Source organism: Numenius arquata, chromosome 25 (genome assembly GCF_964106895.1).
Source record: "Numenius arquata chromosome 25, bNumArq3.hap1.1, whole genome shotgun sequence".
Lineage (NCBI taxonomy): Eukaryota > Metazoa > Chordata > Aves > Charadriiformes > Scolopacidae > Numenius > Numenius arquata.
Window position 1 is genome coordinate 1823576 of NC_133600.1, and position 12788 is coordinate 1836363.

The 12788-nt window shown below is 43.7% G+C and overlaps 1 protein-coding gene across 1 annotated transcript in view; it reads left to right on the top strand.

Annotated features, from left to right (window-relative positions):
* DOT1L (DOT1 like histone lysine methyltransferase) overlaps window positions 1-12788 on the top strand; it is a 73477-nt gene that overhangs the window by 43610 nt on the left and 17079 nt on the right. Inside the window, exons 10-17 of the mRNA XM_074163626.1 lie at window positions 1370-1438; window positions 4293-4399; window positions 5373-5414; window positions 6841-6924; window positions 7640-7874; window positions 8302-8415; window positions 9541-9632; window positions 12448-12549. Coding sequence (XP_074019727.1) covers window positions 1370-1438; window positions 4293-4399; window positions 5373-5414; window positions 6841-6924; window positions 7640-7874; window positions 8302-8415; window positions 9541-9632; window positions 12448-12549 — 845 coding nt within the window. The remainder of the gene's footprint in view (window positions 1-1369; window positions 1439-4292; window positions 4400-5372; window positions 5415-6840; window positions 6925-7639; window positions 7875-8301; window positions 8416-9540; window positions 9633-12447; window positions 12550-12788) is intronic.

Below are 12788 nucleotides of genomic sequence, written 5' to 3' on the forward strand. Positions count from 1 at the left end.
TGGAGATGAGATGTGGGGAAGAACTTCTTTGCTGTGAGGGTGGTGAGAGCCTGGCCCAGGTTGCCCAGAGAAGCTGTGGCTGCCCCATCCCTGGAGGGGTTCAAGGCCAGGTTGGAGGGGGCTTGGAGCAAGCTGGTCTGGTGGGAGGTGTCCCTGCCCAGGGCAGGGGGTGGCACTGGGTGGGCTTTAAGTTCCCTTCCCACCCAAACCAGCCTGTGATTGCTGGGAGGCAGCTCTGCTCGTGCAGGCTCTGCTGGGGTAGGAGGAACTCTGGGTCCTTTCTTACCTCTGATGGGAGCCAACAAAATGTGCACCGGCCAAGACTGCAGAGCTCCCTGACTGCACAGGCAGGGCTTTTGTGTATCCAGTTTCTGTAACTGCATACTGGATGCAGTTACTGGATTTTCCTATTTTAAATTGTCACATTCAGTACTGGGTATTAACTCACAAGTATTAAAATGGGGACAGTGTCACTGGGTGGCTTGTTTGCTTCTTGAGACGCTGCATTGCAGTCACTCGTGACCAGGGATGTCCAATAACCCCGCTGGGCCCTTACATTGCCCGAGGTGTCTTTTTTCTTCCCTCTTAACCGCTTGGATAAGTAACAATTCTATTTGGTTATGGCAGAAATTAAAAAAACAAGTATTTCTGAAAAGAAAAATGTGTGGCACGAACAAAACAGCTGTGGCTTCCCATAGCACAGCTTTGTGCTGAAGTAAATAATGTGACTTTTGGGCTCTGATGCAAACTGTAAAACCCCAAAACATAAGCTGTTTTCATTAACTGTAGTGGTTGATTTTTTTCTTCTTTTTTTTTTTCTTTTAATACTTAGAGGAGTGGCAGGACGGGGAAGGCTCAAGAGCTCTTTACAAACTGGAGAAACCCGAGTTCTCTCCCAGAAGGTGCTCAGGCTCCGTCCCTTGGGCCAAGCGACGACAGAGAGCTGGGACACGGAGCTCGGCTCCCTTTTAAATGAAAGGGCTTTGGGGGCTTGTGTATAAAAGACACTAATCAGGAATGAGACAGCGGTGTTACTGATTGAAATTTCTCTAGATCGCCACTGAGAATTAATGCTCTCTTTTTTTTTTTTTTTTTTTGGAAGTGTTTTAAGATCTGTCATTTTAAAGAGATCCTTGAGGTCACTTGAGGTCCATAGGACTGGACCTGGCAGGACTAAGAGATTGATTCTTGGACGCTGTCAGAATGAGCTTTAAGTAATATATATTTTTCTTTGTAATGATACACAAATGGTAGTTTTATCAGGGCTGCTCTTTAGGGCTCTGTTCTGGGTTATATGTAATAAACAGTCATTTCTAGGAGGAATAATAGGAGCTGACTTTGCTTTTTTTCTTTCTTTTTCTTTTTCCAGGTGGGAGAATTGTGTCTTCAAAACCTTTTGCACCTCTAAATTTCCGAATTAACAGTCGAAACTTGAGTGGTATGATTGCCCTTTTTATTCTTTGTTACCATTACGCTGTATTCATTATCTGAACGTGTCTGTAGTGGGGTTTTGTTGCTCTTTTAAAGAGTTGCGTAAGCAGAAAAATGCTGTTGTATTATTACAGTATACGTGCCAAAGTGAGATGTATTTAAAACGACACAAACAAACAAACTCCACCCAACACTGGAACAAACAGACACTCTTTTTATGGGGTTCATCATGTCTATAAAGTTGATGTTTCCCTGGCTGGGCATCTTCTCTAGTTGAAGAGAAATAAGGTGTTTCGAGGGCGTGATTCACTTCTGTAAGTACAAAGAGCTGCAGCGATTAACTGTGGGCAGGTCCCTTACACTGTAGCTGTCTACATTTGGGCGTGTAAATCCTCTAGTCTTCATTTGTAGGGCTCAGAAGCTGAAATATTCAATTTCGCCTTGTCTTCTGTGCTGGAAATTGCTCGAACAGGCCTATCCCACAAAGGCCCGGTTGCTGTGTCTGTTTTATTCCCAACAAAATTTTGTGTTTTGCTTCCCTTCTCGACACGGACTTGAGATTTGCCAATGTTGCCCTTTGCAAGTGTGGGAACTGCGGTTTAACGAGGGTTGGAGATTACTAACACCCTGCCTTGTTGGTTTTGCTTCTGACCTTTTTTTCAATTTTTTTTATTGTTGAAATTTTTCAAACAAAAGAACGATCCGAGCTGGGTTTTACACATATTTACTGTGTCCAGTGCAAAACATGCCCTAAATTTCAAAACCGCCTTATTCCCCTCCTTGTGCAGACGTGGGCTAGTACCACGCCGAGTTACAGATCTCAAGCTGTGCTCTCCGTTTTTGGCCTGACGCTCACGGTAAACTGCTTTTCAAGAATAGTAATTTGAAGACTGTCATTAAGGCATTTCACTGAAATAGTGCCATCGTGAGCTTTTTTTACTGAGCTTGAGTTGTTGTGAATGTCCTGTGCATCAGACACCCAAACCTGCCCTTTCCCTTCCTCTTTGATACTCTTCTCTGTGGCATCTGATTGTTTGGAACCTTATTAACCGTCGGGTCCTGGTTTGCCAGTCCTTTGTAGATATTTATTGGAAAATAAAAGGCAAAAAAGGCAGAATGGTACTTGTGGAAATCCTCAAAGCTCCGGAGGGCTGGGATCAGCCTGTCAGTTTGTGAACCAGACAAAGAGCCCCTGAGTGAAGCCTTGTAGGACTAGGTGAAACAGAAGAAGGCACTTCTAAAGTTTCAATTAGGAGACCTGCCTATGTAAATAAATTTTTTTGGCTTCTCAAACCTTTCTTTCCTGGCTTCTGACCATTTTGTTATCTCTCTTTGCTAGGTTTGGGAGACTGCAGTTATTAAAAAAAAGTGGAGGGGGGGAGGCAAAGGGGCCACTGTGTACTAGATTTTTCACTTAATAAAAGCCCTGATTCTGCTTATCGTTGAGCCAGTTCTTTATCCCATTCCAGCTTTCACCCCAGAGCGCACTCATGGGCAGGAGTTTTCTACAACGCTGAAGTTTTATAAATCAACTGTTATTTAATGCTTAATGGGAATGTTGATGTTAAAATTATATAGAGGTAGCTAATTAAGATTTGGGGAAATGAGATCGCGTAGCTTAAGAACAGATAAGAGCTTCCGCTAACAGGAAACTCTTCCAGGGATTCAGATAAAAGATCCTGAATAGAAATTACCTTTGTGTGTTACAGACAGGGAGGGACAATTGTGGGAATGAATTTTAGGTCTTAATCCCATTCTGTGGCCATACTGTACTTGGGGAAATACCAGTATCAAATGGAGACACAGGGGATGTACTGGGCCTGGGGCTTGCTCCGCTCCCGATGGCCTGTTCCAAGGGACGCTCTGGGGACACGTCACCCTCTGAGATCTCGTGGCATCAAACGTGGCCGAGAGCCATCACATGCAGAGATTTCTGTGCCTTATGCTGCTGCTCTGCGAGGTTTTTCATAATTCTTTTATTCAGCGGGGTCTTTTTGTGCCTGAGTATGATCTGAGTCCCATGGCTTCCCTGTCTGTCTAATGTTTTGATCTAAAGTATGAACAGTTAAATAATTTAAAAACTCTAGTGGAAAAGATAAACCTTTTTTTTTTTTTTTTTTTTTTCCTCAATACCATTTTTGTCCTTAGTAGTTCCATCTGGAAAAAGAAATGGAAATGTGGAAAGAGTTGAGACAAACCAAAACAAGTATTAAAATGTGGTTAAAATAGTGGTTGAAGTTGCTGAATCCTAAACTTTGCTTTTTTGACTCTTCTGGGTAATTTTGTATTTAATTAGAAGCGTGCCATAATTTCTTCTGCAGTCCTGCCCCTCGCTCAGCGTTCAGTGGTTATGGCAATGCTTAGACACATCCCACACCTATTAATTCTAGGGAACAAAACAAATACGGGCAAGAAAGCAAATACAAAACATGTTTGTCCCCAGTCCAAATATAGTGCAGTTCCAGTTTACATGGGTTGGCCCTAATGACGTTCTGTAACTGCTTCTACCTAATTAAATCCTGGCTGTTACTACAGATGTGTTCTCACTGGGCTCCTCCTAAACGTTGTCTCTGAGACACAGGAAAGTTGTGTTTGTTAAAAGCCCTAGCACTTAATTTTTCTCTCTTCAGAGAGTCGTTCTAGAGTAAAGGTAGATCTTCCAAATTTCTTAAGTCTTCTGTAGGGTTCATGTAGCAAGAGAAACAGAAATTGCTTTTTAAACTCGCTGCGGGGGGTTTTTTTCTAGGCCGTTGCTGTCTGAATATCCCATGTATCTGTGCTTTGAATAAGCCCGTCCTGTTGCAGGGCTGGTTTCGGCTGAGTAGAAGCGAGTGGTTCCTAAACTGACTTTCTCCCTGTAGACATTGGCACTATAATGAGAGTTGTGGAGCTGTCGCCACTGAAAGGGTCTGTGTCATGGACCGGGAAACCAGTTTCTTACTACCTGCATACTATTGACCGAACCATAGTGAGTACAAACGCCAGCTGGAAAACCTCTGGCTGCTTTACCTGCCCTGGAATCAACATTCCTTCTTCTTGGGAATCGCTTTCACGTTCGTTTGCGCACCTAATTAGAAGGGATGCATTCCCCTGTTACGTGTTCCATCCCGCTGGACGTGCAGAGGGTCCTGCGTGGTGTCACCTCTGGCTGCTTCAGCGCATCTTACGCTAACAGAGTAATTAGGGACAGCACTGCGGTAGTCTGTTAATTAAATGAAGGTGCACAGATTTACCAATATAATTCCTTCTTGTGCTCTGGAATATTCAGCTATACAGAATGGTGGTCTCGTGCTCCAGCTTCCCCACTGAGTAAAGGCTCTGCGGGTCTTTAATTCTTCAGTTTGCTTTGTGGTGCGCAGACCTTTTCACTCCATCCTATTCCAGCAGTAAATCTCAGTTTTAGTTGAACTTCAGTTGCTGTAGAACCAGCCAAAGCTCCCTAACAATGCTGGGGCATTCGCTGTTGGGGTTTTTCGGTTAAAGAAAACAGAAACAACCCTGTAGAAATGTAAACATTTGCGGAGAAACAGTTTATTCCCACACTGAGTTTTTTTACAGTACCATAGCAAGACTATTTTTCGAAGTCTGCTTTTGTTAAAGAATAGGCTAGAGCGCAGATAAATGTTGTAGTGGAGTACAAGAGTGAAGTGGCTTCATTGAAAATAACCTTCTGCTGAGCAGAGATATATGACACAAAAAGCTTTAAAACAAGGAGAGGCCGTGGTGAGACGATAAAACCTTGGTGAGGCTCGGATTATGTCCGGCCACACATCGTGTCTGTGCTGCTAAAAGAATAAATGCAAACGGCTTCTTGATGTAGCTTATCAGAAGAAAACCAGTCAGAATTGCTGCAGTTCTGCGTTTGTCTTCAGCTAGTATTTCGTTCTTATGTATTCATCTGTCGTGACTTTGCAAATGACTATCTTATCTTCTATTTTCAGCTTGAAAACTATTTTTCTAGTCTCAAAAATCCAAAACTCAGGGTAAGTTTTCAGTTATTTTTTCTGTAGAAGACCCAAAGTAATGGAGTAGCCACTGCGAGGAGTTTAGTTACTTGTTAAAGATGTAGAGAATTGATAGAATATCAAATTTTCTTGCTGAGCAAGGAAGGTGGGTGTGGAGCTAATTGAAGTGAAGCATCACATGCCATGGAGCACTAACAGAGTCATGTTCAAGGGCTTTCAAATAGAGAATTAATGGGGCAGCCACAAGGTGGTTTTGGTCTGTAAAGAACCATTAGTTCATTAAAGAACTGAAGTTAAAGAAGGAAGTGATAGTTTGGATGTATCCTGGCGCTCAGCTGCGTGGAAATGAAGAACTCTCTGGGATGTTCCTTTTGGGACATGCTATTTGAGACGTGAAATGTATTGTCACTTGCTGCAGTCTCTGCTATCACACGCGGAATTAAAATGCCAGAGGATTTTTGAGCCTGTGCTGGGCTGGATTAATCTGAAACAACTAATGGGGCTGGTATTCCCAGTAAGAGAAGAGAATTAAGAGAGGCCACTTAATTTAAAATTTCAGGTGAATGTTACTCTTCAGAGTGACTTGCTCAGTAAGTGTTGAAAACAGATTAATGGTAGCTTTGAGACTGAATTTCGGACTGCTGAATTCAAATTTAGGAGGAAAAAAAGACTTCTTGGAGTCAAAATCAAAAATGCAGAGTGGCATCCCTGTGCTTTTGAGCTTCCCTGCTGGTGATGGTGGGGTATTAAAACTGCCATCTCAACGGTCGTGCTTAAACTGAAGAGGTGTTGGAATTGCCAGAATTCTTATGCAAATTAAACCTCACCTGGAAGGTACAAGAAAGGCTTTGAGTGAGCTTTTTGCAATTTCCTGTCCCTACTGCCTAGTAGTAAGGCAACCTTAAAAGTTGCTGCTTTTGGCTTTTTTCAGTCTCTACCGAATTGACTAAAATTTAATTAGACGATGATTAATGGCTTTGCCATTTCAAGTCATGTAAGCTTTTTAAAGCGATGTAGCAACACGTGAAATGTTTGGGATATAGGTGAAGCTATTGAAATATTAATATTTTTTTTAAAAAACCAAACCCACAACTTGTAACAGCAGCGTGTGGTCTCGGGGGTGGGATTGGGAGGGGCAGAATAAGGGAAGAGGTTGGGGCTTAATCTCCTTTGCCCTGTGGCTGCCTGTTTGGAACCCATTAGTGTAGGTAATGCTGGGCAAAAGGGGGGCTTACATTTATCTTCCTTATCCCCCTGAGTGTCGCCTGAGGCAGGGTAAGTTTTTTCCCTTGCTGGTAACAAAAGATTGGTTTTTTTAATTAGGTGTTTTATGATGAGAGCACTTATACCCTCTTTTTGAGGACTAAGCTGGGAAACAGTAATCTGCATTCAAAAGTGATAAATATATGAGTAAATAATTAAGTCTTTTAACCCGTTTATCCAGGAGGAACAAGAGGCAGCTAGACGTCGTCAACAAAGAGAAAACAAGAGCAACACAACTACTCCAACGAAGGTTCAAGAAAACAAGGTGAACGTCCTGCATTTTCGCAGAGTGAATGTGTTTTCTCTCGAGCCCTGGACGAGCTCAGAGCCCGTGGCAGGAAAAGCCCGATTCCGTGGGGAGCCTCTGTGCGTGTTCTGAACACCCAAACTGGTGTAACTGGTGCTGTAGACAAAAATCTGATGGAGTGACTTAAAAGCTGCGCTTGGGAATTGCATCACTCATTCTGGGAATAAAGGTTCTGGAGGGTGACGAGCAGTTGGTTGTCCACCCTCGCGTACATTCAGCACCAGCTTTCCCTGAGTCATAACCCATTGAGTGGGGTTCAGAGCGTGCCGAGTCTCTTCTGCGAAGACTCATTTCCTTTCTCATTCCGTTGCATAATGCTCTTAGCAATGAGTGACTGTTCCTGCACTAAAATATCAAGCATTGAATGTGCTTTGACTTTTTAATGACATTCCGTTGAAGAATATAGAGTGAATGATCGGCTTTTCTTAGACAACAGTTATAGATTTCCTTTTCTTTAATGAGTAAGTCCAGAAGACAATGAACACAAGTCCTTGGGTGTTGGGGACAACTCTTACCCCAAGCAAGTCTACTTCTCTGGCAATTTATTTAACTACAGTGCATCAGTTTCCTTTCATAATATTATTAAACGAAGTTATTAATGCTTACTTAAAAGGAATGCTGCATAGGTAGGTATAAATGAGTAATGAGCTTTTGGCTTTTAAAAATCTCTTAGGATTCTGGTGCTGAAGAAGAAAAGGCTGGAGCAAATTCTGTTAAAAAGCCATCTCCCTCTAAAGCACGGAAGAAGAAGCTGAGTAAAAAAGGAAGGAAAATGGCAGGCAGGAAACGAGGACGTCCCAAGAAAATGAACACTGCAAATACAGAGCGCAAGACCAAGAAGAACCAAACTGCACTAGAACTTCTGCACGCTCAAACTGTTTCACAGACATCGTCATCCTCTCCTCAGGGTGAGTTCAAGGCTGGCAGTGGAGGAAGCCTCTCCCTGCCACAGGAGTGGAGATGAGTTTCTGAGGCTCTGAAGGCTTGGAGTCATTCCTCCGTTATTGCTGGGTTTAGTTTGGGTTTGTGTCATGACTTCTCCCTTCCACCAAAGCAAAGCTCCCCTTGAGATGGGGGGATGCCTCTGGGAGAAGATGGAGATTGAATCTGCAGGTGCTTGGCCAGAAGCTGGAGCTGAGTTGTGGCCGATTGCTTGTCCCTGCTGCTGGTCCAAGGATAAACTGTAGATGTCCTTCCAAGCAACTAGTTGCAGTGTGTTGATCTAGCAAAGTTACTGCCTCTTGGGTTGTAAATGATGTGCTTTCTAATGGCAAAGGACTTGCCAGAAACACTGACTTTCAGAGTGTGATAGGTTATCTCTGTTTCCCTCTTCAGATGCGTACAAGTCACCTCATAGTCCATATTACCAACTACCTCCTAAAGTGCAACGGCATTCATCCAACCAGCTACTGGTGACACCCACCCCACCCGCACTACAGAAGCTGCTAGGTAAGGCTAATGTCACCGCCTTTGTCACGGGAACCTCCACTCTGAGGTTTCTGAACGTGCAGTAAATCAAATTTCCACTCTGGGAAGCTGTATATTGAACAGGAGAGGGGGGGACAGCTTCTCCCCCATCTTTCCCCACTCCTCTGGGCATCACCAGGAGGGCTCTTCTCTTGCTGCTGAGGTTGATGTCTTGGTCTGTGTTTGGTTTTTGACATTGTTTCAGCTCTCGTCTGGCACAAAAGAAAATAAGTTTGGGTTTAGCAGGGATCCAAAATAACTTTAAATGGAAATGGCTAGTCAGAAATAACTTTATTTTAAATGAAACCATTCTCTCATTCTTAAATGATACAGTCTTGGAGAGCACTGCTCCATTTTCTCTGCAAAACTTAGAGCAAAGTAAATGAGATGTTGCCTGAGTTTTTGAGGTCACAAAGGTGGTGTGGTTGGAAAATGTGCTCCATGTGCAAGAGGTGATTTAAGGGAAAACCTGGGGTGTGGTTTTTTGGGTCTTTTCGTTCCTCCCCCTCCAACTGTTTCTGGCCTTTGGCATTGGGCATGAGCCAAACGAGGATCATCTGGGGATGTGATGTAATGTTCCTGTCTATGTGGAGACCGAGGGCACCTGTGGTGTCCTGAGCTCCTGCTCTCTTGCTGTGGTGACTGATTTCTTACTCTAGAGAAAGAGAGAGGAGGTTGGAGGAGCACAGGAAGTCCTGTCTCCCGGCTCCGGGAGAATGAGTGCTCTGAGCTCAGGGCTGGTTTCAGCTGTTACAGCTCATCTCTCCTATTATTTCTACTTGCATTGCATTAAAAGCCGTTCAGCTCCTCTTTCATCCTGCAAACGCACCATTAACACCCATCATCTTCCTCTGCGGTTTGAAGGCGTTGTCATGGCTTCCATTGGGGTGTCTGTTAGAGGTAGCTAATGGATCCAAGAGTTCCGCTTGCATCAGAAGATGGATTTTCAGTGGGCTCTAAATTGGTCTTTAATTGGCTTGGTCTGACCTACAGTCCAAATACAAAGCAAGAGAGAGCAAAGGGGGAGAGGTGTCAAGGGAGTAAAGGGGTAAACAGGAGAATTGTGCTTCCTCTCACTTGAAATGTATCATCTTGTTTATTTTGCAGACTCTTTTAAGATCCAGTACATGCAGTTCATGGCATACATGAAAACTCCTCAGTACAAAGCGAGTCTGCAACAGTTACTGGAGCAGGAAAAGGTAGGTCTCACTTTTAACACTTCTAAACCAAATTGCCCGGATACCAGATACCTTGGATGTGGGGGAAAAGTGCTGGAGATGGGAATTGTGTGCCCTTCCCACCAGCGCTGCACCAGGCCAATTGTGAAGATTCCACCAGAGTGATGCTTGGGCTGAATGACTGTCCTTTGGGATTTTATTGTGAACTTGGTCACTCTTTGTGTGCTTAAATTTCCTCTCTGCAAACTGGGAGAGATGCACCTCCCCTCTGGTCCCCCTCCGCCTGATAAGTCTTAATTCAGTATTTCTGTGTTTTTCCTCTGTTTTGGCATGAATGTGCACACCTATGCAGGAAGCAGTGTCTGGAACCCTGTCCTTTTCTCCCATTTGATGTTGGCAGCTGCTTTTCTTCTCTAAGTGTCTTGCAGGTGACAGGAGCAGAGGTGATAGTCAACCCCTCCAGCAGCATCACTGCCCAAACATGTTCCTGCCCTTCCTGCGAGCTGCTGGTCAAACTGCTCTTAGACAATTAAATTGTCCTTAATCTAGTTAAAGAATTTAGCAACTTTGAATGACTATCTTGAAAAACACCCAGATACTAATTCCTCGGAACTGAATTTTCTGGTTTTTGATCTCCTCTTCTTTTCCTGCTGTAGGGAAGCCTAAATGAATTGAGTTCTCCGCAGTTCTCAGGATTCCTCATTGAACTTTTAACAAACTGAAGTATGATTAAAAATCCAAACTGTCATTACTGATTTAAGAGACTTAATGAAGCATCCGTAATATTGATAATTTTAATGTCTTAAGGTTACGCTGGTGGAAACAGTGTGAATTTACCAAGTTGTGGGTTGAAATACATGGAAAGGTGAAGAAATCCCTGCAGCTGTGGAGAGAGGAGTTTTTCTCTGCTATGGAGCCACCTCCCCAGCAGAGGGAGGAGATCTACTGGCCAAGCACCTTTTCTTCTTGTGTCGCTTTACCTCAATTAATGAATAATTTAATTCCTTTAAAAATTAGTCCTGATGAGAGACTCTGCTTGATACTTCTATGGAAGAAGCTTTCCCCATAGAGTCCAACAATAATCTTCAGCTTCTGGCCAAGTCTAGCTTTTGGTAGCCCTCGTGGAAGCTTTCCTTTGCTGTGCTCTTTGTGAAAGTGTCAGCATGAAGCTGTAGCCTTATTTCCCAGGAGTTTCCATAATGGGAACTCCTTTTCCCGATGAGAGAAGCTACTTCAATACTGAGAATTGGTTCGTGCTGATGTGCTGTTTGTGCAAAACTTTTTTCTATGCTTGTTTCCATTTGTTTTCACAGTCAAACAGCACTTCGACTTTTCAACTTTTTCCTTAAGCAGCATATTTTTCTGCTTGTCCGGAAAGTCAGCGTAAAGTTAATTTATCTCCCATGCCCAGAAAACGGCTTGAGAAATGATAGCGTGCGAGTGTTGCGCTGAACGCTGAAAGTATAAATTGAGAGTGTGGAAAAGTAATCACTTCACGTCGGTGTCTGACAGCTGTTCCGTACTTTCAGACATTAAAATGAGGAATTCGGTATGAAAATAGTTTTTTTAATGGAGTGTTACACTGAGAGCGTGGCAAGTTAAACTTCACAGAAGCAGAACTTTGCTGGATGAGGTGCTATTGTATACTCTATTTAATAACTCCCTCTTACGTGAAGGTGTTTCAAGTACAAGAAAAACATTTCTATAATACCATTTGAAAATAACCGAGGTGCAGTGGGCTGCCAGTTCACCGGATTGCCCTTAGATGGAGCTGTCGGCTCCTCCAGGGCTGGTGATGGCTGCGAGAAGTGAGTGATGCTGAGAGCACGCGGGAGTTTCTCAGCATCACCGATGGCAGCCCTGGAGCCTTGCAGTGACTCAAGAGTTTGCCCAGGTCCTTGGCGTGAGAGCCCCAAAAGCTGTGTGCCAGGGCCTGTGTTTGCTCGCACGCTGCCGCCTCGCTTCACAAAATGGGTTGCTTGGAAGATCAAGCTGCTTTTTTTACCCTCGTCCTCCGCTTTTCTGGAGCGATGACTCAGTTTCTGCACGATTCCTGTTTGGCCTCAGCAGCAAAAGTTGGAGAAAAGCGTAATCTCCAGAGCCCGCTCCTCTTGCTGCGCTCGTCCTTCAACTGGGAACTGAATAAATGAGATTTTTTTTTTTTTTTTTTTTTTTTTTTAGCCAGTCCTACCCTTGCCCTTGCTGCTCACGTAGTGCAGGACCATGAAATGAGTGAGCAAGTATCTCGTTAAGGGCCATTACGGGCAGGAAATGTTCCCTGCGAGCGGAGGGGTCGGGTGGCCACTGAAGTAATTTTGGCATTAGAAGTACAAGTGGTTTGGTTTATTTATGACTTTCTTCCTACCTCCCCCACAGTGTATTTTCATTTACTGCGTGTCTTCCATGAGCATTGTATAGGAAAGCTCTGAATTGGGACTCTGGAGATTTAGATTCTGTTCCCAGTTTAGTAACGGATTTCATACAGATAATCTTTTCCAGTTCCATTTCTGCTCTGTAGGATGTGATTATTACTACTTTGCAGCGTGCTAGGAGGATAAAAACCAATTCTTAAGACTACCCTGATTATATTTTACCATATAGCAGAAAAAAATTACTTAAAAGCTCTTTTCAGCTTAATTAACTTCACCAAGTGCTGAACACTAACAAATACAGGCCCACGGCGGTCTGAGACGGAGCTGGATTAGTTCATACGTCTCTCCTCCGAGCTCGGATTCTCTCCCAACTCACGATTCCAACTGGGTGTAAGCATCTTACTGGGATGGACCGTGCTGCAGCTGGTGCTAAAAGTGTATTTTCTCACTTTTCCCTCTTCCAGGAAAAGAATGCTCAGCTACTGGGGACAGCACAGCAGTTATTCACCCACTGCCAGGCACAGAAAGAGGAAATCAAACGTCTTTTTCAGCAGAAACTTGATGAGGTAGCCCTGATGTGGTGGAAGTGGATGCTCGTTAGTCATCTGCATGCAAACGGTTTTGATAAAAATGAGTAAGACCAGAGCAGCGTCAGGTCTTCAGCCTCTGTTTTGCAGCAGATCATGCGAAATAATATGGAATCTGTATCACTGTTTAGTTGTTTTTTTTTTTAATTTATCGTTGAAATGGTTGTGTGCCGCTCTGGATCCACGGGAGGGGGGTGGCAGACCACAGACGCTGTGGT